The sequence below is a fragment of the Gorilla gorilla genome, chromosome 6 (genome assembly GCF_029281585.2).
Source record: "Gorilla gorilla gorilla isolate KB3781 chromosome 6, NHGRI_mGorGor1-v2.1_pri, whole genome shotgun sequence".
Classification (NCBI taxonomy): Eukaryota; Metazoa; Chordata; class Mammalia; order Primates; family Hominidae; genus Gorilla; species Gorilla gorilla.
In genome coordinates, this window is record NC_073230.2 from 81,065,728 (window position 1) to 81,092,382 (window position 26,655).

The 26,655-nt window shown below is 44.1% G+C and overlaps 1 protein-coding gene and 1 pseudogene across 6 annotated transcripts; one reads left to right on the forward strand and one right to left on the reverse strand.

Moving 5' to 3' along the window:
- Positions 1-3,611: 3,611 nt before the first annotated feature.
- LOC115933256 (putative STAG3-like protein 4) lies at positions 3,612-22,138 on the reverse strand. Of its 6 annotated transcripts, none has more exons than XM_063708589.1 (6): positions 22,049-22,136; positions 20,566-20,659; positions 18,688-18,784; positions 15,622-15,826; positions 15,042-15,193; positions 4,476-5,884 (listed from the first exon to the last, which is right to left on the reverse strand). In XM_063708589.1, exons 3-6 carry the CDS (start codon positions 18,772-18,774, stop codon positions 5,804-5,806), a joined length of 525 nt encoding a protein of 174 aa, XP_063564659.1. In that variant the 5' UTR covers positions 18,775-18,784; positions 20,566-20,659; positions 22,049-22,136; the 3' UTR covers positions 4,476-5,803. The 6 variants fall into 6 exon arrangements, with proteins under 6 accessions (XP_055248666.1, XP_063564659.1, XP_063564661.1 ...); XM_063708591.1 differs by lacking the exon at positions 20,566-20,659 and adding an exon at positions 20,699-20,820 and having other exon boundaries at positions 21,929-22,058; XM_055392689.2 differs by lacking the exon at positions 20,566-20,659 and having other exon boundaries at positions 22,049-22,138.
- LOC115935264 (putative postmeiotic segregation increased 2-like protein 1) overlaps positions 22,062-26,655 on the forward strand; it is a 48,249-nt pseudogene continuing 43,655 nt past the window's right edge.

Below are 26,655 nucleotides of genomic sequence, written 5' to 3' on the forward strand. Positions count from 1 at the left end.
ACAACAATAGGAAGCATATTTGGAGGCTTTGACTCTCTTTTCCTCATTGGGTACATATAGTGGCCCTGCTACTACTGCTGGGCTCCCATATTATTGCTCATTCTGAGCTGGAATCTCTGCAGTTCACTAGATCTGGGAGGCCATGATTCCGAATTATATCCTAGGGGCCAGTGTGGCTCTATAGATATGGAAATTGTCCCCTTCTGTCTACACGGGACTAGGCCTCTGCTAAGTTTCCTTGGATCTTTGGATGCTGTCCCTATGCCCTAATTCCACTCTGTGGTGTTTCATGAAATAGAATCAAATCTGATGATGGCCACCATCTGCCTGATTTCTAAGTATTCCTGATAGTCTCTGCTACTTCTGCCTGATATGATACCCTATTACTTACAGCTGCTTGCATGACTTCAGTGCTCTTTCTGCCCTTTGAATATGGTGCCTTTCTGTCTTATGGATCTGTGGTTGTCAGTTGTGAATAGTTTCTGCTGTATATTTGTGATCCCAAATGTGTGTCCTGGCTGGTATCGCTAAACATCCCTTGTGCTTCACACCTGTATCAGAGAGATGGGCCTCAGACATAATGAGTCTTTCCAAGCTCTGAAGGGTGGCATCTCACTGATTGCACCATAGTATGAGTCTCATTCACTCTCGTTTCTCCATAGCTCTTCTTGGTTCCAAAACGCTATCTTGGTAACTTACGATAATAAAACCATTAAAATAAGGATTAAAACAAAGGCACGTAATAAAAGGGCGTAGGATAAAACTCAACCAGAAAACCAGGACCTCCCTCAAAGATCCTGCAGTTGAATAACTTGAATTTTAGGCTCACCTTTCTGCCAGTTGGAGAAAAAGAGAGGCATAGAAATGATGCCACCTACTATCAGATCAGAGTGGGGCAGGAGATTCCAGTTCGTCAGGAGAAATGTTTATGTTTTCCTAGCTATGGGGAAGCATGTGTTGAGTAGCTCATTATTTTTATATCAAATAATCATATTAAAATGCCAGTGCATCCTTCCTTTCTAGCATGATATACTTCAAAAAATTCTTCTTCACAATGCCTTTAGACATGCACTAATCCAAGAGAAATATGATGTGAGCCACATATATAATTTTAAATTTCCTAGTATCCACAGTAAAAAGTAAAAAGATATATGTGAAAATAATTTAATAATATATGCATTCTAGTCAATATACCCCCAAATCTTATTATATCAACAGGTGATTGATATAAAACTATGGGTGTATTTTACATTATTTAAAAAATAAGTCTTCGGGTTGGGCACGGTGGCTCACGCCTGTAATCTTAGCACTTTGGGAGGCCAAGGCAGGAGGATCACGAGGTCAGGAGATCAAGACCATCCTGGCTAACACAGTGAAACCCCGTCTCTACTAAAAATACAAAAAAAAAAAAAAAATTAGCCAGGCGTGGTGGCACGTGCCTGTAGTCCCAGCTAGTCAGGAGGCTGAGGCAGGGGAATCGCCTGAACCTGGGAGGCGGAGGTTGCAGTGAGCCGAGATTGCGCCACTGCACTCCAGCCTGGGCAACAGAGCGAGACTCTGTCTCAATAAAAATAAAATAAATCTTTGAAGTGCAGTGTGTATTTTACACCAATGGCACAACTCAGTTTGAGAAAGTTACATTTCAAGTACTCAATAGCCACATGTGGTCAGGGACTACTGTATTGCAGTGTGGCCTTCCACAATAGGGCAAGTGGTGCAACGGTAGGAGGGCACCTCCTGATTGTTAAAATATTCTTGTGATACTTGCAGTCTTGAGATTCCTCAGCTACAATTACCATCAGGAACCTTGAAAGGAAATTTCTTCAGTGTTCTTCATACTGAATGGCCATTAATTCAGAAGTTATAATTTTTTTATGTCACCAAACTAACTTGATGAGATGAACAAACAGATTGCTGTTTTTAAGAAAGTGAGTAACTTACTCTGAAAACCTCTGGACCTTTACTTTCAATACCTTCATCACTAGTGAATTCACTAATTTATGTAATCAGGGAAATTCTCTTGAACTATTTTTAATGGCACCTACTTCCTTAAGACTTCCATGATTTCACCTGCTTTCTTTCCTGAGGCTTCAAAGGGAATCAGTTTGTAATTTTTCAGTGATATTCATGACTTTGAGCTTGGCATGAAGTTACTTGTTAATTTCTTTTTTAGGTTCTTGTTGAGAACTGAGACTTGTTGGCTGTCCTCCTCCCTTTTAGTGCCTTGCATGGTGTAAAGTGTAGTCAGTAACGTTTGTTGAATGCACATGTATGTACCTTCTCTGATTTAAGGTCTGGAAGGCAGGACATGGTTTTCTTTTTTAATATATCCTTTCATATATTTTTAGCTGCTAGCATAGTTTGGTTTATTCAGTTGGTGCTTAATAAATTCTTGCCAGCTGGACTCATAACTTATAATTAGCCTCCCAAGTCTTAGTCCGCAACTGTTCATCAAGTTGTTAAATTACATATTTGAAAAAAAATCACCATTTTCATTTAGAGGAACAAATACAAACAAATATATCTACCAACCAACCTTGATGGTTCTATGAAACCTAACTGACTCTATGAAAAAAATGAAAGTTAACTAAGAGTGTACTACTACTTTTAGTTAAATGCCAATGAAGTATAATAGTTGTCAGAAGAAAAAATATAAGTATTGTTGTAGTTCATAAACATTATGATAAAATAATTTAGTTCATGATATTTGAATCATTCAATTCTTTCATTCAACAAACTGACCACCTATTATGATTAACGCATTGTGTTGGGCACAGGTGATAAAAAAAGATAAGTTTGACCCTCAAGTTGCTTACATTTTAGTTGGAAAGTCAGATCATGCCAAAGAATTCTCTAAAACATTTGTAAGTTTAGAGCAAGCTACTAATGGGAGAAAGGCTCAGTGAAGTCTACTTTTTATTATGTTTTCCTTATATGGTGTTGGCTAATAAGTATTTGGGGAATAAATGTGTAGATAGTGGTCTGTTTAAAAGAAGTTACATTATTTGGCATTTATTACATTTTATTTATTTTCTTAATTGATTAATTGCAGTTAAATTACCTTAGCATGCAAGAACAGATTTTACAGATTTTGACGTATGATTAAGCAGCATAAAGCATAACTAATGTGGTTTTAGTGGCATGCTATGTATTAAGGCATGAAATTTAAATACACACTTCATCAAGATTTTTTTGCGGTTACAGTGAATTAGAAAGATTCAGATATTGGAACTCCCTCCAACTCCTGTGTTAGGGAGAGGCAGGAATTTTATAATTGAGATTATTATAGAAGAGTGTCTTGACATAACTGATTGACTTTAGTGATGTGCCTTGAAAGTTCAAATTCAAGGTGTGCACTTATTTCAGTCAGCTTGTCCTGAATGTTTAAATAAGAAATACTATTTCTGGGTATTCTGAATAACTCGTTGTACATTTATTCCTAATAGTGAGCATTTGGACTAATGATGGATTACTAATGAGCATGTAAATGTACCACCTGATTACATTAATATATGATCTTCCATGACGAGGTCTGAAATGAACATTTCTAATATGTATTTCTTTTCCCCAAATAATGGCACTGTGGTGTATACTGAGCGGGACTGAGACGAGGGTGTTCTTTTTTTTTTTTTTTTTTTTTTTTGAGGCGAAGTCTCGCTCTGTGGCCCAGGCGGGAGTGCAGTGGCGCAATCTCGGCTCACTGCAAGCTCCGCCTCCCGGGTTCACGCCATTCTCCTGCCTCAGCCTCCCGAGTAGCTGGGACTACAGGCGCCCGCCATCACGCCCGGCTAATTTTTTTGTATTTTTAGTAGAGACGGGGTTTCACCGTGTTAGCCAGGATGGTCTCGATCTCCTGACCTCGTGATCCGCCCGCCTTGGCCTCCCAAAGTGCTGGGATTACAAGCGTGAGCCACCGCGCCCGGCCGAGGGTGTTCTTAAGAGCCACTGATTTAGTCAATTATCAAAAATCACATTATAATAAATGCTGTTCTAAGAATTTTGATTAACCTTTAAATAAATGTTACTTTGGAGAAAAAAATCTGCCAAATGTGTTAATGATAAATTGTGAAGTGGTAGTAATTGCAAGTATGGCTTTATAGATAATATAGTTAATTGATACCACCCTCTCAAGCATATACAGCACATCAGCTGCTATGAGCCTGGGTGATAGTAATGGTGTCTATGGCATTTATGATGCATTGAGGATGACATGAGTAAAATGAAAACTTAGAGCACTCACCAGGATCATTCTTTCATGGACATCTGATGCCCATGGTCAAGTAAATTTTTAATGACACATAGTCACTACACACCTTTCAGCCTTCTGGAGAGGTAAGTGTACATTGATCTGTCCTAATTAGCCTTGCAGAGTACTTCAGACATCCCTGCAGGAACACTATTATTTAATAAAATAGAAGCTGTTTTTTCACAAGCTCAGCACTTGCTCCTTGGATAGCTGTATTGTTTTTTTGGTCTTCTCTCTTTTTTTTTTTTAAAACTCGTATCTCATGTCTCATGTTCGTCTTTGTCTTTGACAATGTAGTATTAATGCAGCTGCATGAAAAAGTAAGCAAAATTAAGGAATGAGTCTGATTATGAAGGTTCATTGCTATTATAAGAACCCGTAGAGCACACATCCATTCCTTCCCTAATGACCCCAAAAAAGGCAGCTTGACCCAGAAAAGTAAGCCTTTTAAATTGTGGCATCTGGGCTGGGCACCATGGCTCACACCTGTAATCCCAGCACTTTGGGAGGCTGAGGCAGGCAGGTCACTTGAGGTCAGGAATTCGAGACCAAGCTGGCCAACATGAGACCTTGTCTCTACTAAAAATACAAAAATTAGCCAGGCGCAGTGGCTCATGCCTGTAGTCCCAGCTACTTGGGAGGCTGAGACAGGAGAATCACTTGAACCCAACAGGCAGAGGTTGCAGTGAGCCGAGATCGTGCCACTGCACTCAAGCCTGCGCTACAGGGTAGGACTCCTTCTTAAAAAAAAAAAAAAAAAAAAGGTGAAGTCTGGGCTATAGGGCCCAAGGTTCTGAATTTCTAACAAGCTCCCGATAATGCCCAAGCTCCTGGTCCATGGGCCACACTTTCAGCAGCAGGGTTCCAATAGTATTTCCTGGCTGAAGCCAGTGGCTCATGCCTATAATCCCAGCACTTTGGAAGGCAGCAGGTAGATCACCTGAGGTCAGGAGATTGAGACCAGCCTGGCTAACATGGTGAAACGCCATCTCTACTAAAAATACAAAAATCAGCTGGGCATGGTGGCACACACCTGTAATCCCAGCTACTTGGGAGTCTGAGGCAGGAAAATCGCTTGAACCCGGGAGGGGGAGGTTGCAGTGAGCTGTGATTGCACCACTGCACTTCAGCCTGGGTGACAAAGCAAGACCCTGTCTCAAAAAAATATAAAATACTGGCTGGGTGCAGTGGCTCATGCCTGTAATCCCAGCTCTTTGGGAGGCCAAGGGGGTGGATCACCTGAGGTCAGGAGTTCAAGACCAGTCTGGCCAACATGGGGAAACCCTGTCTCTACTAAAAATGCAAAAATTAGCCAGGCATGGTGGCAGGCACCTGTAATCCCAGGTACTCAGGAGGCTGTGGCAGGAGAATCGCTTGAACCCAGGAGGCAGAGGTTGCAGTGAGCTGAGATCACACCACTGTACTCCAGCCTGGGCAACAAAAGGGAAACTCTGTCTCAAAAAAAAAAAAAAAAAAAAAAAAAGATGTCTATTTATTCAAATAAGGAATGCACATATACAAAATTCCAAAGGTACAAAAGAGTAAGCTGTTAGAATTTCATGTTTCTCTCCTGTCTCGCAGCCACGTTGGTTTGTTCTCCTGAGGGAAGAGCTGTTTCCAATTTCTTGTGTGCATTCTCTGAAATGGTTATGCATATACGTTCACATCTGGGTGTATACAATTTTTTTTTTTTTTTTTGAGACGGAGTCTCGCTCTGTCGCCCAGGCTGGAGTGCAGTGGCATGATCTCGACTCACTGCAAGCTCCACCTCCCAGGTTCACGCCATTCTCCTGCCTCAGCCTCCTGAGTAGCTGGGACTACAGATACCCACCACCACGCCCGGCTAATTTTTTGTATTTTTAGTAAAGATGGGGTTTCACCGTGTTAGCCAGGATGGTCTCGATCTCCTGACCTCGTGATCCACCCACCTCGGCCTCCCAGAGTGCTGGGATTACAGGGGTGAGCCACCGTGCCCGGCCATATAATTATTTTTACACAAACTGTATGCCATTTACAGTGTTCAGCACCTCACTTTTCTCACTAATGATATATCTTGGAGATTGGCCTCTGTGGGTGCAGGAAGGCTTCCTCACTTTTCATGGCTGCAGAGTCTATGGTACGGAGGTCCACAGTTTTATTTCATTTATTTATTTATTTAATTTTGAGACAGGGTCTCACTCTGTCACCCAGGCTGGAGTGCAGAGGCACCATCTCGGCTCACTGCAACCTCCCAGGTTCAAGCTATCCCCCTGCCTCAGCCTCCCTAGTAGCTGGGATTACAGGTGCCCACCACCAAGCCTGCTTAATTTTTGTATTTTTAGTAGAGACGGGGTTTTACCATGTTGGCCAGGCTGGTCTTGGACTCCTGAGCTCAAGTGATCCGCCCACCTCGGCCTCCCAAAGAGCTGGGATTACAGGCGTGAGCACCATGCCCACCCATGCCTCCTCTTTTTTTAAGAGAGAGAGTCTCACTCTGTCACCCAGGCTGGAGTGCAGTGGTGCAATCATAACTCACTGCATTCTCGAACTCCTGGGCTCAAACGATCCTCCTGCCTCAGCCTCCTGAGTAGCTGAAACTACATGTGAATGCCACCACACCCAGCTAATTTTTTGTTTGTAGAGATGTAGAGACAAGGATCTTGCTATGTTGCTCAAGCTGGTCTTGAACACCTGACTTCCAGCCCTCCTCCTGCCTCAGCCTCCCAAATTGCTGGGATTACCAGAGTGAGCCACCTCGCCCAGCCTCCAGACCTTTTTGAATTCCAGAATTGAAAAGCAATTTTAGATCTATAATATGGTTTTTAGAAGATTGCTGAGGGCCTTGATAAAAAACAACAGTGGGGAGAGGAGAGCTTGAACTAACACTTACTGGAAGAAGACAAAGAAATCCTAGGCTGGGCACAGTGGCTCAGGCCTGTAAACCCTGCAATTTGGGAGGCCGAGGCAGGCAGATCACTTGAGGTCAAGAGTTTGAGACCAGCCTGGCCAACATGGTGAAACGCCATCTCTCCTAAAAATACAAAATTATCCAGGTACAGTGGCATGTGTCTGTAGTCAGGAGGCTGAGGCAGGAGAATTGCTTGAAACGAAGTGAGATTAAACCACTGACTCCAGCCTGGGCAGTAGAGTGAGACTCCATCTCGAAAAAAACAAAACAAAACAAACACAACAGAAATGAGAAAACAAAACCCGGCCAGGTGCGGTGGCGCAACGCCTGTAATCCCAGCACTTTGGAAGTCCGAGGCGGGTGGATCACGAGGTCAGGAGTTTGAGACCAGCCTGATCAACATGGTGAAACCCTAGCTCCACTAAAAATACAAAAATCAGCTGGGCATGGTGGCAGGCGCCTGTAATCCCAGCTACTCAGGAGGCTGAGGCAGGAGTATCGCTTGAACCTGGGAGGCAGAGCTTGCAGTGAGCTGAGATTGCACCACTGCACTCCAGCCTGGGCGACGGAGCAAGACTCTGTCTCAAAAAAAAAAAAAAAAAGAACAGAATGTTCTAGGCATTTTAAAAATACATTTTATTTATTTTAGTATGTATTCATTTATTTTTGAGATGAAGTCTGGCTCTCTTGCCCAGGTTGGAGTGCAGTGGCGAGATCTCGGCTCACTGCAACCTCTGCTTCCTGGGCTCAAAGCACCCTCCCACTTCAGCCTCCTGAGTAGGTGGGACTACAGGTGCCTGCCACCATGCCTGGCTAACTTTTGTATTTTTTGTAGAGATGAGGTTTCGCAATGTTGCCTAGACTGGTCTCCAACTCCTGGGCTCAAGTGATTCTCCTGCCTTGGCCTCCCCAAATGCTGGGATTACCGGTGTACCCACCACACCTGGCCTCTGGGCAGATTTTTATGTTTTTATTTTTAATTTTTAATGTTTTTTTTTTGGTATCTAAAATACCAAAATACCATTCTGTCACCCAGGCTGGAGTGCAGTGGCATGATCTTGGCTCACTGCAACCTCCAACTCCCAGGTTCAAGCAATTCTCCTGCCTCAGCCTCCCGAGTAGCTGAGATTACAGTCGCTCACTACCATGCCCTGCTAATTTTTGTATTTTTAGTACAGACAGGGTTTCACGATGTTGACCAGGCTGGTCTCAAATTTCTGACCTCAGGCGATCCACCTGCCTCTGCCTCCCGAAGTGCTGTAATTACAGGCATGAGCCACTGTGCCTGGTCTGTTTTTGTTTGTTTGTTTGTTTGTCTTTTGAGACAGAGTCTAGTTGCCCAGGCTGGAGTTCAATGGCGTGATCTTGGCTCACTGCAACCTCTGCTTCCCCGGCTCAAGAGATTCTTCTACCTCAGCCCCCTAAGTAGCTGGGATTACTGGTGCATGCCACAACACCCAGCTAATTTTTTTTTTGTATTTTTAGTAGAGATGGAGTTTTCACCATGTTGGCCAGGCTGGTCTCAAGCTCCTGACCTCAAGTGATCTGCCTGTCTTGGCCTCCCAAAGTCCTTGGATTACAGGCATGAGCCACCATGCCTGGCCAGCAGGCAAGACATAGGGTTTATTGAGGGGACTTACAGGGTAGTCCAGACATGGCAGGTGGAACAGGAGAATCACACCTGCTTACAAAAAGCATGCAGTTGGGCCGGGCACGGTGGCTCATGCCTGTAATCCCAGCACTTCGGGAGGCCAAGGTGGGCGGATCACAAGGTCAGATTGAGACCAACCTGGCTAACATGGTGAAAGCCCGTCGTCTCTACTAAAAATACAAAAAATTAGCCAGGCGTGGTGGGAGGTGCCTGTAGTCCCAGCTACTCGGGAGGCTGAGGCAGGAGAATGGCGTGAACCCAGGCGGCAGAGCTTGCAGTGAGCCGAGATTGCGCCACTGTACTCCAGCCTGGGCGACAGAGCAAGACTCTGTCTCAAAAAAAAAAAAAAAAAAGCATGCAGTTTATAGAGCATTTCCACTTAGCACCCTCCCCCTAGCACCCTCCCTCTGGCAACCTTTACTGAACCCCAAACAAAGGCCACCATCCCCTAGATGGTCCAGGGGTTCAGATGTTCCTCACAGATAAGAAATGAATCTCCGGGTTGGCCACTCCTGGATTCCTTAGCTTAGAATTTTCAACACATACTCTTCTTAAGACCATGGGGTCATTTTCAAGGTATGCTGATGTTACTGTTGCCAGGTGTGTTTGCCATGCATCATAGCTAACCACTAGGAAGTTCTATAAGTGAGGCAAGGCCTTAAGAACATACTCTGAGCTAGAAGTGTCAAGTTGGAGGCCCTCGACATTAGAAGCCAGAGACTGGGTACACCCCACATAGTGAGAGAAGGTGAGGGCTGTGGGGATGTGTCAGCTATATCCATTGCTACCCAGCAAACCATTCCAAGTCTTAGTGGAGAAAAATAACTTTTTTTTTTTTTTTTTTTTGTCAGAGGCAGGTTCTCACTCTGTCACCCAGGCTGGAGTGCAATGGTGCAAACACGGCTCACTGCAGCCTCAACCTCCCGGGCTCAAGTGATCCCCCCCACCTCAGCCTCCCAAGTAGCTGCAACTACAGGCATGCATCACCATGCCCCGGTAATTTTTGTATTTTTTTGTAGAGAAGGGGTTTTGCCATGTTGCCCAGTCTGGTCTTGAAGTCCTGACCTCAAGGTCTCCACCCGCCTTGGCCTCCCAAAATGCTGGGATTACAGGCATGGGCCATCACACCCAGCCTGATGTTACTACTATAACTGTTTTGTGGTACCACGAACCATGCCCATATAAGATGGCAAACTTAACAAATGTTGTCTGTGTTCTGACTACCCTACCAACAAGAGTTTCCCTGTCTCTGTCTCTCTCCTCAGGCCTCCCTATTCATTCCTTGAGACATAAAAATATTGTAATTAGGTCAATTAATAACCCTCTTAAGTATCCAAATGAAAGGAAGAGTCACATGTTTCTCATTTTAAATCAAAAGCTAGAAATGATTAAGCTTAGAGGCCAGACGTGGTGGCTCATACCTATAATCTCAGCACTTTAGGTGGCCGAGGTGGCAAATCACTTGAGGTCAGTTTGAGACCAGCCTGGCCAACATGGCGAAACCCTGTCTCTACTAAAAACAGAAAATTAGCCGGGCGCGGTGGCAGGCACCTATAATTCCAGCTACTCAGGAGGCTGAGGCAGGAGAATCGCTTGAACCTGGGAGGCGGAGGTTGCAGTGAGCCGAGATCACGCCATTGCACTCTAGCCTGGGCAACAAAGCGAGACACTGTCTCAAAAAGACAAAAAAAAAAAAAAAAAAAAAAAAGAAATGATTAAGCTTAGTTGAAAGCCAAGACAGGCCAATCAATAGCTAGGCCTCTTGTGCCAAACAGCCAAGTTGTGAATACAAAAGAAAAATTCTTGAAAGAAATTAAAAACGCTACTCCAGTGAACACACAAAGGGTAAGAAAGTTAAACAGTCTTATTGCTGATATAGAGACAGTTTTAGTAGTCGGAACAGAAGATCAAACCAGCCACAACATTCCCTTCAGCCAAAGCCCAATCCAGATCAATATCCTAGCTGTCTTCCATTCTATGAAGGCTGAGCAAAGTAAGGAAGCCACAGAAGAAAAGTTTGAAGCTAGAAGTTAGTTCATGAGGTTTAAGGAAAGAAGCCCTCTCCATAACATAAAAGTACAAGGTGAAGCAGCAAATACTGATAGAGAAGCAACAAGTTATCAAGAAAATCTAGCTAACATCATTGATGAAGGTGGCTACACTAAACAATGAATTTTCAGTGTGGACTAAACTGCCTTATATTGGAAAATGCCATCTAGGACTTTCACAGCTATTGAGGAGAAGTCAATGCCTGGCTTCAAAGCGTCAAAGGACAGCCTGACTCCTTGTTAGGGGCTAATGCAGTTGGTGACTTTACGTTGAAGGCAATACTCATTTACCATTTTAAAAATCCTAAGGCTCTTAAGAATTATGCTAAATCTACTCTGCCTATGCTCTATAAATGAAACAACAAAGCCTAATGATATCACATCTGTTCACAGCATGGTTTCCTGAATATTTTAAGCACATGGGTGAGACCTACTGCTCAGAAAACAAGATTCCTTTCAAAATATTACTGCTCAGTGACAAGGCACCTGGTCACCCACGAGCTCTGGTGAGGATGTACAAGGAGATCCATGTTGCTTTTTTCATGCCCACTAACACAACATCCATTTTGCAGCCCATGGAACAAGGAGTAATTTCAACTTTCAAGTCTTATTATTTCAGAAATACATTTCATAAGGCTATAGCTGCCACAGTGATTTCTCTGATGATTTGGGCAAAGTCCACCTAAAACCTCCTGGGGTTAGGCATGGTGGCTCATGCCTACAATCCCAACTTTTTGGGAGGCTGAGGTGGGAGGACTGATTAAGCCCAGGAGTTCAAGACTAGCCTGGGCAGCATAGTGAGACCCTGCCTCTACAGAAACAAAACAAAAACTAGCCAGGTGTGGTATGCAATCTGTAGTCCCAGATACTTGGGAGGATAAGGCAGGAACATCACTCAAGCACAGGAGGTTGAGGCTGTGGTGAGCCATGACTGCACCAGTGCATTCCGGTCTAGGCAAGAGAGCGAGACCCTGTCTTCAAAACGAAATACAAAAACCAGAAAAAGCCAACCCCCCATCTGGGAAGGATTCTCCATTTCATTTCATTTCATTTCATTATTTCATTTCATTTCATTTCATTTCATTTCATTCATTTCATTTCATTTCATTTCATTATTCATTTCATTTCATTTCATTATTCATTTCATTTCATTTCATTTTTCATTTCATTTCATTTCATTTCATTTTTCATTTCATTTCATTTCATTTCATCATTCCATTTCATTTCATTTCTTCCTTTCTTCTTTTCTTTTCTCTTCTCTTCTTTTCTTTTTGAGATGGAGTCTTGCTCTGTAGTGCAGGCTAGAGTGTAGTGGTGTGATCTTGGCTCACTGCAACCTCTGCCTCCTGGGTTCAAGCAATTCTCCTGCTTCAGCCTCCCAAGTAGCTGGGATTACAAGCATGCACCACCACACCTGGCTAATTTTTGTATTTTTAGTAGAGATGGGTTTTTGCCATGTTGGTCAAGCTGGTCTCAAACTCCTGACCTCACGTGATCCACCTACCTCAGCCTCCCAAAGTGCTGGGATTACAGGTTTGAGCCACTGTGCCTGGCTGGGATTCACCGTTTTAAATGCCATAAAGAACATTTGTGGTTCATGGGAGGAGGTCGAAATATCAACATTAACAAGAGTTAAGTTGATTCTAACCCTCACGGATGACTTTGAGAGGTTTAAGACTTCAGTAGAGGAAGTAACTACAGATGCAGTGGAAACGGCAAGAGAACTAGAAGTAGAAACTGAAGATGTGGCTGAATTGCTGCAACTTCATGACCTTGAACAAATAAGGAATTGCTTCTTATGGATGAGCAAGGAAAGTGGTTTCCTCAAATGGAATCTATTCCTGGTGAAGAGGTTGTGAATATTGTTGAAATGACAACAAATGATTCAGACTATGACCTAAACTTAGCTGATAAAGCAGCACCAGGGCTTGAGAGAATTGACTCTTGTTTTGAAAGAATTTCTATTGTGGGTAAAATGTCATCAAACAGCATTTCATGTTACAGAGAAATCTTTTGTAAAAGGAAGAGTCAACAGATGCAGCAAACTTCACTGTTGTCTTATTTTAAGAAATTGCTACGGCCACCCTAACCTTCAGCAACCACTACCCTGATTAGTCAGCAGCCATCAACATGGAAGCAAGACCCTCTATCAACAAAAAGCTGTAACTCGCTAAAGGTTCAGATTGCCATTAGCATTTTTTAGCAATAAAATATTTTTAAATTAAGGTACATACATGTTTTTTAGACAATAGTCTTGCACACTTAAGAGACTACAGTGTAAACATTACTTTCATATGCACTGAGAAATAAAAATTTTGATTTTTCGACTGTGTGACTCACTGTACTTCAATATTCACTTTATTGTGGTGATCTGGAATTGAACCTGCAAGATCTTCCAGGTATGATGCCTGTATATGTTTCTAACAATTTGGAAAACAAATTTTTAGTAAGTGCAGTTTGTTTAATAGTAGTGGAACCAGCAAAAATAAGAAGAAAGGAATTAGATCAGTGGTTCTCAACTGAGGCTAATTCTGTTCCCCAGGGGAGATTTAGCAGTGTCTAAAGATTTTTTGGCTGCCAGAACTTGGTGGGGGAGCAGGGTACTACTGGTATCTATCTAGTAGATAAAGGCCAGAGATGCTGCTAAACATCCCACCACGGCAGGACAGCCCCGCAATGTCCATAGTGCCATTGTTGAAAAATCCTGGATCACATGAACAATAGACACCAAAGAACCAGAATTATAAGGAGAAAGGGAACATTCTTTAAGACAACAGACCCCACCTCTTCAATTATGTAAGAACAACATATCATTTTCGACAAGACATACTTAAGTCTTTACGGCTGAAGTACCTATATGTCCATATTTTACAGTAATATAGCAAAAACAGGCGAAGCAAATATGTAAAATATTTGGGAAAGGGAGACTGAGAAAAGGCTACTGGCTTTAGGAATTAGGAAGTCATTGGTTTGGAAAGAACAGTTTCAAAGAAAAACGGAAAATAAGCTAGGTAGCAAAAAGGATTCAGTTAGTTGGACATTAAGGAAGTAAGGAAATACTACCCTAAAAGGAAGGATGGAAAAAAAGAGTAATTCACAGAGGAGCAGAGTCAAATAAAGATTCAAGAGCCTATATATTTTTATAAGTGGAGAGAAGAAAATAGTGGGGAGGAAGAAATTAAGGATAAAATGGGGGAATTATAATGATAACTGACTAAGCAAGAGCCCAGAGAAGCCAAAAAAAAAAAAAAGAATAAGAAAAATAAAAGAAAGATTCGCACTGTGTACATAATTTAAAATCCAGGATAGATTAATACACATAAGCTTTTAAGATCAAACTGACAATTAAAAATAACAAAAGAGAATGAGAGAAGTAGAAAGTTTCCTTCTCTAATGATTTAGAATGGAAGAGACCTTTTGTGAGGGCTAGAGAAATAGCCAAATGATATGGCCAGACATGGTGAGTCCTGCCAACCTCATAGGAGGGGTCTCAGACACTAACAGAAAGTAAGGAGAAAAACAGTAGTGTTACTCTTATGACAGACCCAGCTGATTAAAGATTTCATCAGTGTCAAAGATTCTGCTATGGCTTATGCCCTCCAGTGGTCATCTTTAAGTTTAAAAGGAACAAAACTACTATGTGCCAAGTGAGGCAATTTACTCATCATCTCATTTATTCTTCACAAAAAGGTGAGATTATCCCTTTCTTTAAAGAAAAGAAAACTGAAGAGAGGTTACATAAGGCTATGGAGCTAGTGACTAAATGGAACAGAATTTAAAGCCAGGAGTTCACTGGAAGGCCTGTGCTCTTTCCATTCCTTGAAAATTTGGCCTCCCTTGTCAATGGTTGGCTTTTAGTACTCCTGCGGTCACTTGCACACTGCACACTTGACGAGTAGGTCAAAACTTAATTCCTTGCATGACAGGCAGGTACAGCACTTAAACTCTTCTGACAATAAGTGCTGACAAAGAAAAACTGAGCAAAAGTGGAATTCAAGAGAACTCTAAATTACACATTATTTGTTGAGCTCACAACCCAGAAAAAAGGTGAGCATGCAATGACCCCTTACAGGATGGGTCTATGAAACTATTGCCAGACTCCGTTATTCATGATCTTGAAAGACTGCCCAGGGCCTGATAAGGGGGTCTGTGGCAGAATTGGGTGCAAGTTGGGAAAAAGGGAAGGAAGAAGCAGGGAACACTCCTCACCTCTTTGTGTTTCTCCAACAGGCTCTCCAGCCGCTCAGGTGCCCTCTGCCCTGGCCCCTTGTTTCTTTCAGCCTCATACTGACGCTGATTGCTATCTTGGTGCAGACTCAGTTGGAGGGCAACTCTTACCAGGGAGGTCATCAGTTTCATAGCTTTGAGTAAGGAAAAAGAGATAAAGAAATCATTACTGAGGTCAGAGGAGAGAGGATGAGTAGAAGGAAAAAATAGAAGGAAAGAAGGGCAATAAAAATGAGAAGCCAGAGGTGGGTGACCCTAAAATCCTAAGACTGCCTGTCCTGGGGTGGACTGTTTCCCTCTAACCCTTGTGGTCTTCTTTTAACCATCAGCATACCCCTAGTGGTGAGCTCTGACAAAAATACTAAGCCTGGAAATTGTTGCTGTGATCTACCCCTTCTCAAAACTCCACCAGTGAGAAACCGGATTGAAGTTTAGGATAAAAGAGGCATGGCCTTGAAGTGAAGAGCCAAGACGCAGGTAGGAAAGAAGACCCTGAATCAGAGAACAGAGGAAAGTCCTATAAATCCCCAGGAGAATGTCCAGAATGAAAATGAATGCTCACCAGCCAGGGTGCTAGTGTGACAGAAGGCGCGGACTCGTGAGTCTGAGAGGCCAGTGAGCAGGGAGATGAGGTTGTCCACAGGGAAGTCATCATGGAGGAGGCTGTACTGGCACCGACAGACCAATGTCCCCACAAACTCACAGAAGCTGCCCTGGAACTTCTTCCAGGATAGACCTGGAGCTGTCAGAGGATAGTCCCCCGAGTCCTACAAAAGGATGTATGAAAAGGATGGGAAAGTTATGACCAGGTCCATGAAGTCATAGGGGCTTGGATGTCAAAACCCAACAGTCTAGTAAAAATATCTCTGTTATGCTTCATTTCCTGGCTGTCTCCCCAGTTTGAGAGGCATATTCAGATCTCTTTTACCCCCAAGAGACTGAACTCCACCTTCTAAAAGCTACCCTATTTCACAGAATCAAAAAGAAGGGGATAATAGGCATTGTGTTTTGAAATAAGAGGGGTAAGAGGATCCTGGTCATCTTCTTCCACCTCATTAAACGCTCTGTTAGGTGCTGGATGATCTCTGAGTTGGACATCTTCTTGAACATCTCAGGGCTCACAGTGCCTAAAGAATGAAGGATATGAGGTGCTTACAAGGAAAATAACAGGATGCTGTGATCATTTACAGATATACCTGAATATGAGCAAGGAAACACTGTGCAAAGAGCTTAGGTGGGGAATCAGAAGACCCCCTGGTCAACGGTCTGCCAACATCCAACTGTGTATCTGCTATAAGGCAATCTCTCTAAAAACCCAAAGGAAGGGAGCCATAGGTTATGGTGTAGACACGGCCAAATCCAAAAACCACACCTCACACAACCAGGCTGAAAATTACACAGAAATGGCATCAAGAAACCCCAATCACAAAGATACAACTCTCTTAAGGGGATGGACCCCAAGTTCCTGAGGAATATGTGCTTTGCCAAGAAGCACAACAAGAAGGGCCTAAAGAAGATGCAGGCTGGCTGGGCGCAGTCAGTCAAGCCTGTAATCCCAGCACTTTGGGAGGCCGAGGCAGGCGAATCACAAGGTCAGGAATTCTAGACCAGCCTGGCCAACATGATGAAACCCAGTTCTCTACTAAAAATGGAAAAAATGAGCTGGGCGTAGTGGCGGGTGCCTGTAATCCCAGCTACTCGGGAGGCTGAGGCAGGAGAATTGCTTCAACCCGGGAGGCAGAGGTTGCAGTGAGCTGAGATCGCACTACTGCACTCCAGCCTGGGCAACAAGTGAGACTCTGTCTCAAAACAAAAAAAGCAAAACAAAACAAAAAAAGAAGATGCAGGGCAACAATGCCAGGGTCATGGGTGTACATGCCGAGGCTATCGAGCCCCTCGTAAAGCCCAAGGACGTTAAGCCCACTTGCCTACACTGCCCACCCCAAGCTTGAGAAGCATGCTTGTGCCCACAATGCCAAGGGGCTCAGACTGTACCAGCCAAAGGCCAAGGATCAAATGAAGGCCCAGGCTGCAGCTCCAGCTTCAGTTCCAGCTCAGGCTCCCAAAGGTGCCCAGGCCTGTACAAAGGCTTCAGAGTAGAGACCTCTGTCTGCCAACGTGAGGACAGAAGGACTGGTGTCCTCCTGCACTATTTGTACAAATAAACCTGAGGCAGGATTTGTTTAAAAAAAAAAAAAGGAATCAAGCAGTGAAAAACTGTGCCCAAAAATAAACAACAACAAAACAACAACAACAACAACAAAACAGGCCAGGCGCGATGGCTAACGCCTGTAATCCCAACACTTTGGGAGGCCGAGGCAGGTGAATCACCTGAGGTCAGGAGTACAAGACCAGCCTGGCGAAACCCCATCTCTACTAAAAATACAAAAATTAGCCACGTAGGCCGGGCGCAGTGGCTCAAGCCTGTAATCCCAGCACTTTGGGAGGGTGAGATGGGCAGATCACGAGGTCAGGAGTTCAAGACCAGCCTGGCCAATATGGTGAAACCCTGTCTCTACTAAAAATACAAAAATTAGCTAGGCATGGTGGTGCGCACCTGTAGTCCCAGCTACTCAGGAGGCTGAGGCAGAAGAATCACTTGAACCTGGGATGCGGAGGTTGTGGTGAGCCGAGATTGTGCCACTGGACTCCAGCCTGGGCGACAGAGCCAGACTCCGTCTCAAAGAAAAAAAAAAAAAATTAGCCACATATGGGGGCACATGCTTGTAATCCCAGCCACTTGGGAGGCTGAGGCATGAGAATCACTTAAACCCAGGATGTAGAGGTTGCAGTGAGCCCAGATCGTGCCACTGCACTCCAGCCTGGACAATCGAGTGAGATTCTGTCTCAAAAACAAAAACAAAAACAAAACAAAACAAAACAAAACAAAAGAGAGTAATAAAACTCAGCCAGACGCTGATTTCTTATATAATACAACCTGACTGAGACCATCTGTCCCAATAAATTAAGCCATGGCAGTAAGAGTTCTGGGGGTACCACAGCTACAGAGGAGAAATATGGGCAAAGTAGCTGGGAAATAAAGAGTAAGAAAATAACAGATTATTGCATCTAGAAAGACTAAAGGGTGTCCTCAAATTTGTGCCATAACATAAGCATGATTACTTCTTTTTCCCCAAAGTTTCTTGTCTCTAAACCAACATGGTTCCCTACTGGATCACTTCCCGTATTTATCAACAAAAAATTTAGTTAAAGAAGTGAAACTTTTCTCTCTTTTTTTTTTTTTGAAGACAGTCTGGCTCTGTCGCCCAGGTTGGAGTGCAGTGGCGCTATCCAGGCTCACTATAACCTCCACCTCCTGGGTTCAAGCAATTCTACAGGCATGAGCCACATACCCAGATAATTTTTTGTATTTTAGTAGGGGTTTCACCATGTTGCCCAGGCTGGTCTTCAACTCCTGACCTCAAGTGATCCACCCGCCTCAGCTTCCCAAAGTGCTGGGATTACAGGTGTGAGTCACAGTGCCCGGCCTAAATAAGTAAAATTTTTCTAATGCTTTACTATCTTCCTTTATTTAGGAAATATCTAATCCTACTTATCTAAATGGAGAAAGAATTCATAACATAGGAACAAAAGGCTGGGAATTAGAAAGGGGGAGCAGTTTCCTCACCTTTACATCCACAAGATCAGATGAAAAAGTTAACAAGCTCCAGAAATCCTGCATCCTGGTCTTGCTTGTAGCTATCCAGCCACTCATCTACCAAAGACTAGTAAAAAAAAAATACAGATGACTTCTACTTCTGGCAATATAACAGAACAGAAATCCTATATGATCTTCCCAGTTGAACCATCTAAACTTCTGTAAAACATTTAAAACATCTTTCACAATGTACTGGTGAACTAGAATGAAAGGTAAAATTTCATATAGTCCAAAAATGAGGTGTAGTAGCAACCCTGGGAGGTAAGCAAACTGACTTTTGCCCTAAAGGTTTCATTAATCCCTGGGGACCCTGACTTTGTATCCAGATGGCTGCATGGAGTGCAGAGCACAGGAGGTAGAGTCTAAGCTTCTTCCAAGACGAGTAGTCCAAGAGGAGGCACCTAAATAAAGCTGGGTCCTGCAAAAAGTCACATCCTCAAGGAAGTGAGATTGAACACTAAACCTATAGGGCAGATGGCGACAGCAAGAAAACTAGCTTGTTATGACCTGAGGGTGCAGTGGAGGGAAAAAAAATAACTCCTCCTTGAGAATTCATAACCATAGTGAGCCCTCAGATCTGGATTTGCAGTCAAGATTCATACCACATACATGATCAGAATAATCTTTTTTATCTTTTCCTTTTGTTTTTTTTTTTTTTTTTGAGACAGTCTTACTCTGTAGCCCAAGCTAGAGCGCAATGGCGAGATCTCAGCTCACTAAAACCTCCACCTCCCAGGTTCAAGCATTCTCCTGCTTCAGCCTCCCGAGTAGCTGGGATTACAGGTATGTGCCACCACGCCTGGCTAATGGCTAATTTTTGTATTTTTAGTAGACACAGGGTTTCACCATATTGGCCAGGCTGGTCTCGAACTCCTGACCTCAAGTGAGGCCCACCTTAGCCTCCCAAAGTGCTTGGATTATAGGCATGAGCCACCACATCCAGCCCAGAATAATCATTCAGATAATTAAAAGTGATTCAGGCTGGGAGCAGTAACCCAAGTAAAGTGAAACTCATGTTGCCCAGGCTGGTCTACCAAAAACAGAATAATTAGTCAGGCATGGTGGCACATGCCTATAGTCCCAGCTATGCGAGAGGCTGAGGTGGGAGGGTCACCACCTTGCCACTGAGGGAGGTCAAATCAGCAGGGAGCCGTGATAGCACCACTGCACTCCAGCCCAGAAAGAATGAGAACCTGTCTCAAAAAAAAAAAAAAAGAAAAGAAAAGAAAAGTGATTCTGGAGTGTCCCCAGGCAACTGTCAAAGCAACAGCAGGTTCCTCTCTTAAAAACCCACCTTTGGGGCCAGGCGCGGTGGCTCACACCTGTAATCCCAGCACTTTGGGAGGCCGAGGCAGGCGGATCATGAGGTCAGGAGATCGAGACCATCCTGGCTAACATGGTGAAACCCTGTCTCTACTAAAAATACAAAAATTTAGCCAACATGGTTGCAGGTGCCTGTAGTCCCAGCTATTCGGGAGGCTGAGGCAGGAGAATGGCCTGAACCCGGGAGGCGGGGCTTGCAGTGAGCAGAGATCACGCCACTGCACTCCAGCCTGGGTGACAGAGCGAGACTCCGTCTCAAAAAAAAAACAAACAAAAAAAAACCCACCTTTGACCTAGGCCCCAAAGAATTCCAGCACATAAGAACTCCAGGGAAAATGAGTGGCTCACAATAAACCTAGTAAAACATATAAAGAAACAAGGCACTGACAAAATTATTTCACAAACACTTTAGATAATCATCTATCATAGATTATAAAATGACTATGTTTAATAAAATTTTAAAAATAAAAGAGGGAGAGAATGGGCTCAAAAAAAGAAATAAAAGACCAGGCATGTGGCTCGTACCTGTAATCCCAGCACTTTGGAAGGCCGAGGCAGGTGGATCATGAGGTCAAGAGATCAAGACCATCCTGGCCAAAATGGTGAAACCCCATCTCTGCTAAAAATACAAAAATTAGTTGGGTGTGGTGGCGTGCACCTGTAATCCAAGCTACTCAGGAGGCTGAGATGGGAGAACTGCTTGAACCCGGGAGGCAGAGGTTGCAGTGAGCCGAGATCACACCACTGCACTCCAGCCTGGGTGACACAGTGAAACTCTGTCTGAAAAAAACAAACAAACAAAAAACAAATAAAAACCCAGACTATATTGTTTAGGGATACTTAGTTGACAAAATAATAGACACAAATAGGACATAATTACCATAAAAATCAGGACCTTGGGGGGGTTGGGGGGAAGGTTTAAGTGGAAAGAATGGAGCGGTGACAATGTGTGTCAACCTGGGAGGTGGTGACCCTGGAGTTCGCTTTGTAATTCCTCAAAATGAGCATTTATGTGCTATTCACTTTTCACAGGGCAGAATCTCTGAACTAACATGTTTAAGCAGCCATATGAAAAAAAAAAATTATTCTCAAAATGTCTCAAAAAAACAAAAATGTTATATATATACGTATAAAAGAAATATATACACATACGTATGTATCTATATATATGTGTGTATATATCTGTATATATACATACACGTGTACATATATATATATATATATATATATATTTTTTTTTTTTTTTTTTTTCCTCGTCGGGCGCGGTGGTTCACGCCTGGTATCTCAGCGCTTTGGGAGACCGAGGCGGGAGGATTGCTTGAGCCCTGAGAGTCTGAGACCAGCGTGAGCAACACAGTGAGACCCTTGTCTCTATTTTTTTTTTTTTGAGTCGGAGTCTAGCTCTGTCGCCCAGGCTCGAGTGCAATGGCTCGATCTCAGCTCACTGCAAACTCCGCCTCCAGGGTTCAAACGATTCTCCTGCCTCAGCCTCCCGAGTGGCTGGGATTACAGGCGCCCGCCACACGCCCGGCTGATCTTTGTATTTTTAGTAGAGACGAGGCTTCAACATGTTGGTCAGGTTGGTCTCGAACTCCTGACCTCAGGTAACCTGCCTGCTTGGGCCTCCCAAAGTGCTGGGATTACAGGCGTGAGCCACGGCGCCCGGCCCGAATAAATCTTTTAAAACATAAAGGTTTGGGTGAGTCCCTGGCCGGCCGGCACAAATGCCGGGGTGGGACCGCGAACCCGGTGGGACCGCGAACCGGGTGGGACCGCAAACCGGGTGGGACACACTCGTTCCGGCCCGGGGGGACTCGGGCCAGCAGCCGGCCGCCGTGCGTGCGCACTTGGCGCGGGGTGGGGGGCAAGGAGGGGCCCGCGCTCCTACCTGTAGGTGGCCAACGCCGGGCGCTGGGCCGCCGCTCCTGCCTTGCACGTTAGAGAGCCAGTACATGCAGGTGGGAAGCTCCACACGGAGAGGCGCGCCGCGCCCGTGATAAGGCTTTACCTGGTACATCGGCATGGCGGAACCAAAGCAAGAGAGAGTGGCGCGTGCCAAACACCAACGCTCAGAAACCGTCCGAGGCTACGACTGGGGGTGGACATCTCCCTTGTGACCCTGCTGCGGTCGTTCGGAAAAAACGCAGTCCGGTGTGCTCTGATTGGCCCATGCTCTTTGACGTCACGGACTCGACCTTTGACGGAGCTAATAGGCGAAAAGGAGAGACAGGAAGTATTTTTTTCGCCCCGCCCAGAAAGGGTGGAGCACAACGTCAAAAGCAGCCAATGGGAGCCCAGGAGGCGGGGCGCCTGTGGGAGTCGTGGAGGGAACTTTCCCAGGCCCCGAGGCGGATCGGGTATTGAGTCCATGGAGCGAGCTGAGAGCTAGAGGTGAGCTGGGCTCGCGGTCTCCCTTCTCGCGCGTCCTCCTTGAGAACCACGGCGTTCCAACCTCCCTGGAAATGGGGGGAACACGGCCGAGGGGCGTGGCGAGGCGTGGAGGCCCCGGAGCGGCGTCCTCAGCACCCCAGCCATCCAGTGCTCCTTGGTTGCGCCTTGAGGCCGAGGCAGGCTCCTTCGGGGTCCTTGGCTGCGGGCAAAGGATTCGGCCCTGTAAGGAGCTGGGTTCGGCCTGTGCCAGACAGGCCCTGCCCACATCCCATCACAGGGCCGTGAACTTGAAGCCCTAGCGTGAAATCCCCATAGACTGAATGCATTTCCTTTCTACCTGTTCTCTCTCCCCTTTTATTTTTATTTTTATATTATTTAATTTTTAATTTTTTATTTTTGTAGAGACGGGGATTTCGCTATGTTGCTGAGGCTGATCTCGAACTCCTGAGCTCAAGCAATCCGCCCGCCTCGGCCCCCCAAGGTGCTGCAATTACAGGCCTGATGCACGCTGCCTGGCCTTTTTAAAAAATTGAGGTTATTTTGGGGAAGGTAGAGCGTCCAGACACATCCTAATTTGCATAGCTGCGCAGTTTTACAAAATGCAATGCATTTCTACCTGTTAGGATATGTGATTTCTGGCTGGTAAGCTACACCGAATCTTGGCTAGCACAGTTGCATTCCATGTCAGATATGTAAACACAAATTCGCTCTCTGCATTTAAATATATTAGATAGATTTAAGTAACTACATTTAAATGTATTCACATTTAAATACATTTTCGGTCTGTATCTAAATGCGCTCCCTCCTGAAAATAAATATCTGAAGTGGGCCGGGCGCGGTGGCTCACACCTATAATCCCAGCACTCTGGGAGGCCAAGGCGGGTGGATCATGAGGTCAGGAGTTCATGCCTAGCCTGGCTAACATGGTGAAATCCAGTTTCTACTAAAAATACAAAAATTAACTGGACATGGTGGCGGGCGCCTGTAATCCCAGCTACTTGGGAGGCTGAGGCAGGAGAATCGCTGGAACCCAGGAGGCAGAGGTTGCAGTGAGCTGAGATCGAGCCACTGCAGTCCGGCCTGGGTGACACAGCAAGACTCCGCCTCAAAAAAAAAAAAAAAATCAGAAGTGGACTGTAGCCTATAGTGTGTTGCCTAATAAATTTATTTTTAGAGATACTTCTTTCAATTTTCTGTGAGGTCATCTGCAGTTTCACATGGTAGACAGACTTAGGTGAGATTCTTAGCAAGGTGGAATGAAGAGTAAAGAGGTTTGTTTATTTCACAAGGGTTTATTGAAGGCCTACGATGTGTTAAATGCTGTAGGAAATACCCAATGATTTCTCTTTCATGGAGGTTTCCTGCCTTCTCTTAACAAGTTATCAATTAAACGGTTTACTGGAAATTGCTAAGTTAATGAACACACGGGATACATTCTTTGGATGAGTAGACACTGGTTGGGCAGAGGAGGAAGAGGAGAGCGGTTTAGAGAGAGACCTGCTTATACACTGTAGTGTCTAAAAGAGCTTGTGATGTTCAGGAAACAATTGTTCACTGCGCTACAATATAGCGGACGGCTGGTTGCAGTGGCTCACACCTGTAATCCTAGCACTTTGGGAGGCCAAGGAGGGCAGATCACCTGAGGTCAGGAGTTCAAGACAAGCCTGCCCAACATGGTGAAACCCCATGTCTACTAAAAACACAAAAATTAGCCGGGTGTGATGGTGGGTACCTGTAATCCCAGCTACTTGGGAGGCTGAGACAGGAGAATCGCTTGAACCTGGGAGGCGGAGGCTGCAGTGAGCTGAGATCATGCCATTGCACTCTAGCCTGGGCGACAGGGTGAGCACTCTCAAATAATAATAATAATAATAAATAATAATAATGGTGATGATGTAGGGGACTTGATGAAGGGAAAGGATTAGAGAGATTCTGAAAAGAAGGTAGTTTTGGGCCCAGTGATGACTAGATTTTAAATTTCATGTAGTAGGAAGTGGGGCACTAGTAAATTTTTAAGCAGAAAAATTATTTGACCAGATTTGTGATTTCAAAAATAGCTCTGGTGATAGAGTGGAGGATGGCTTGGAGCAGGGAATAAGGGCAGATAAAACTGTTATAAAACTCTTAAAGTTAGTACAGCAAGAACTTTGAGGGTCTTTGCTAAGACAGCAGCTGGCAGCTTCAGTTTGGAGTAGGGGATCAAAGGCAACTGTGTATAAGGAATAGTTATGTAACTGGTACCCAATTTCTGAGATGATTTTAACTTAAACATTGTGTATTTTCCAGCATACTGTTGGTTTTTCTAATTATGTGGGAAATTATGTTGCTTTCACTTTTTTTTTTTTTTTTTTGCTCCTTACCCAGGCTGGAGTGCAATGCTGCAATCTCAGCTCACTGCAACCTCTGCCTTCTGGGTTTAAGTGATTCTCCTGCCTCAGCCTCCCAAGTAGCTGGGTTTATAGGCGCCCACCGTGATGCCTGCCTAATTTTTTGTATTTTTAGTAGAGACAGGGTTTCACCATGTTGGCCAGGATGGTCTCCAACTCCTGACCTCAAGTGATCCGCCTGCCTCTGCCTCCCAAAGTGCTGGGATTACAGGCATGAGCCACCCCACCAGGCCATGCTTTCAGGTTTCAAGAAAGACACCATTGTTGCCAAAGATTTTGGTAATTTGAGAGATAGAATGTATGTTTTCTCCATGTGGATCCTAGTATAATTAGATAGTAAGGATCTGTTGAATTTGAAGTATCTATCCAGAAGTATTTTGGGTACATGTTTAAGGATTGTAAAACAGTGTTTCTATTTCTGGATATAATAAATGTATTTGTTAATATAATAAATGAATAGATTAGACCCATAAACTATTTACAGTGTTGAGTCATTTCCCACAGTTAAAATCAGGGTGAAAATATATAGCTGAATACTTGCTTTGTTTCTTGTAACATTTCTTTAGTACAGAACCTGCTAAGGCCATCAAACCTATCGATCGGAAGTCAGTCCATCAGATTTGCTCTGGGCCGGTGGTACTGAGTCTAAGCACTGCAGTGAAGGAGTTAGTAGAAAACAGTTTGGATGCTGGTGCCACCAATATTGGTAAGTTTGGGAGAGTTTTAAGCCACAGGAAATGATCAGTGTATGTTGTTGTAGTCAAGAAACATTTGTTATTGAAATAAGACTATCAAGTGTTGATGTAGTAATAAATTATTATTTTTAAGTTAAAGTTAGCACCTATTATGTGCCTAGTACTTAGCTAGGTAGTAATAATAATAACAGCTTTTATTGTGTTCTTATGGAGTGCCAGGCAGGTGTTATGCTAAGAATTGCACAGAAATATCTCATTTAATTTGCAGAATAGTTGGCCGTGGTGTTTCACGCCTGTAATCCTAGCCCTTTGAGAGGCCAAGGTGGGGGGATTGCTTGAGGCCAGAGTTCAAGACCAACCTGGCCAATTGGTGAGACCTCGTCTCTATTAAAAAAATAAAGTAGGCCGGGTGTGGTGGCTCACACCTGTAATCCCAGCACTTTGGGAGACCAAGGCGGGTGGATACCTGAGGTCAGCAGTTTGAGACCAGCCTGTCCAAAATGGTGAAACTCTGTCTCTACTAAAAATATAAAAATTAGCCAGACCTGGTGGCAGAAGCCTGTAATCCCAGCTACTTGGGAGGCTGAGGCATGAGAATTGCTTGAACCCAGGAGGCAGAGGTTGCAGTGAGCCGAGATCGTGCCACTGCACACCAGCCTGGGACAGAGCAAGACTCCGTCTCAATAAAATAAAATAAAATAGGCGTGGAGTAGTGGCTCACATCTATAATCCCAGCACTTTGGGAGGCAGAGCAGGGCTGATCATTTGAGGTCAGGAGTTCAAGACCAGCCTAACCAACATGGTAAAACCCTGTCTCTACTGAAAATACAAAAATTAGCCAGATGTGATGGTGCATGGCTGTAATCTCAGCTCCTCGGGAGGCTGAGGGAGGAGAATTGCTTGAACCTCGGAGGTGGAGGTTGCAGTGAGCCAAGATCACATCATGCCACTCCATTCCAGCCTGGGTGACAAGAGCAAAACTCCATCTCAAAAAAAAACAAGAAAAAAAAAGAAAATAACAAAATAAAATAAACCTAAAAAATTATTAATCAGCTGAGTAACTTTATGAGATAGAACTTATTATCTTCATTTTACAGATGAGGAAATTAAGGAACAGGAAATTTCCTTTTTTTGAGATTATA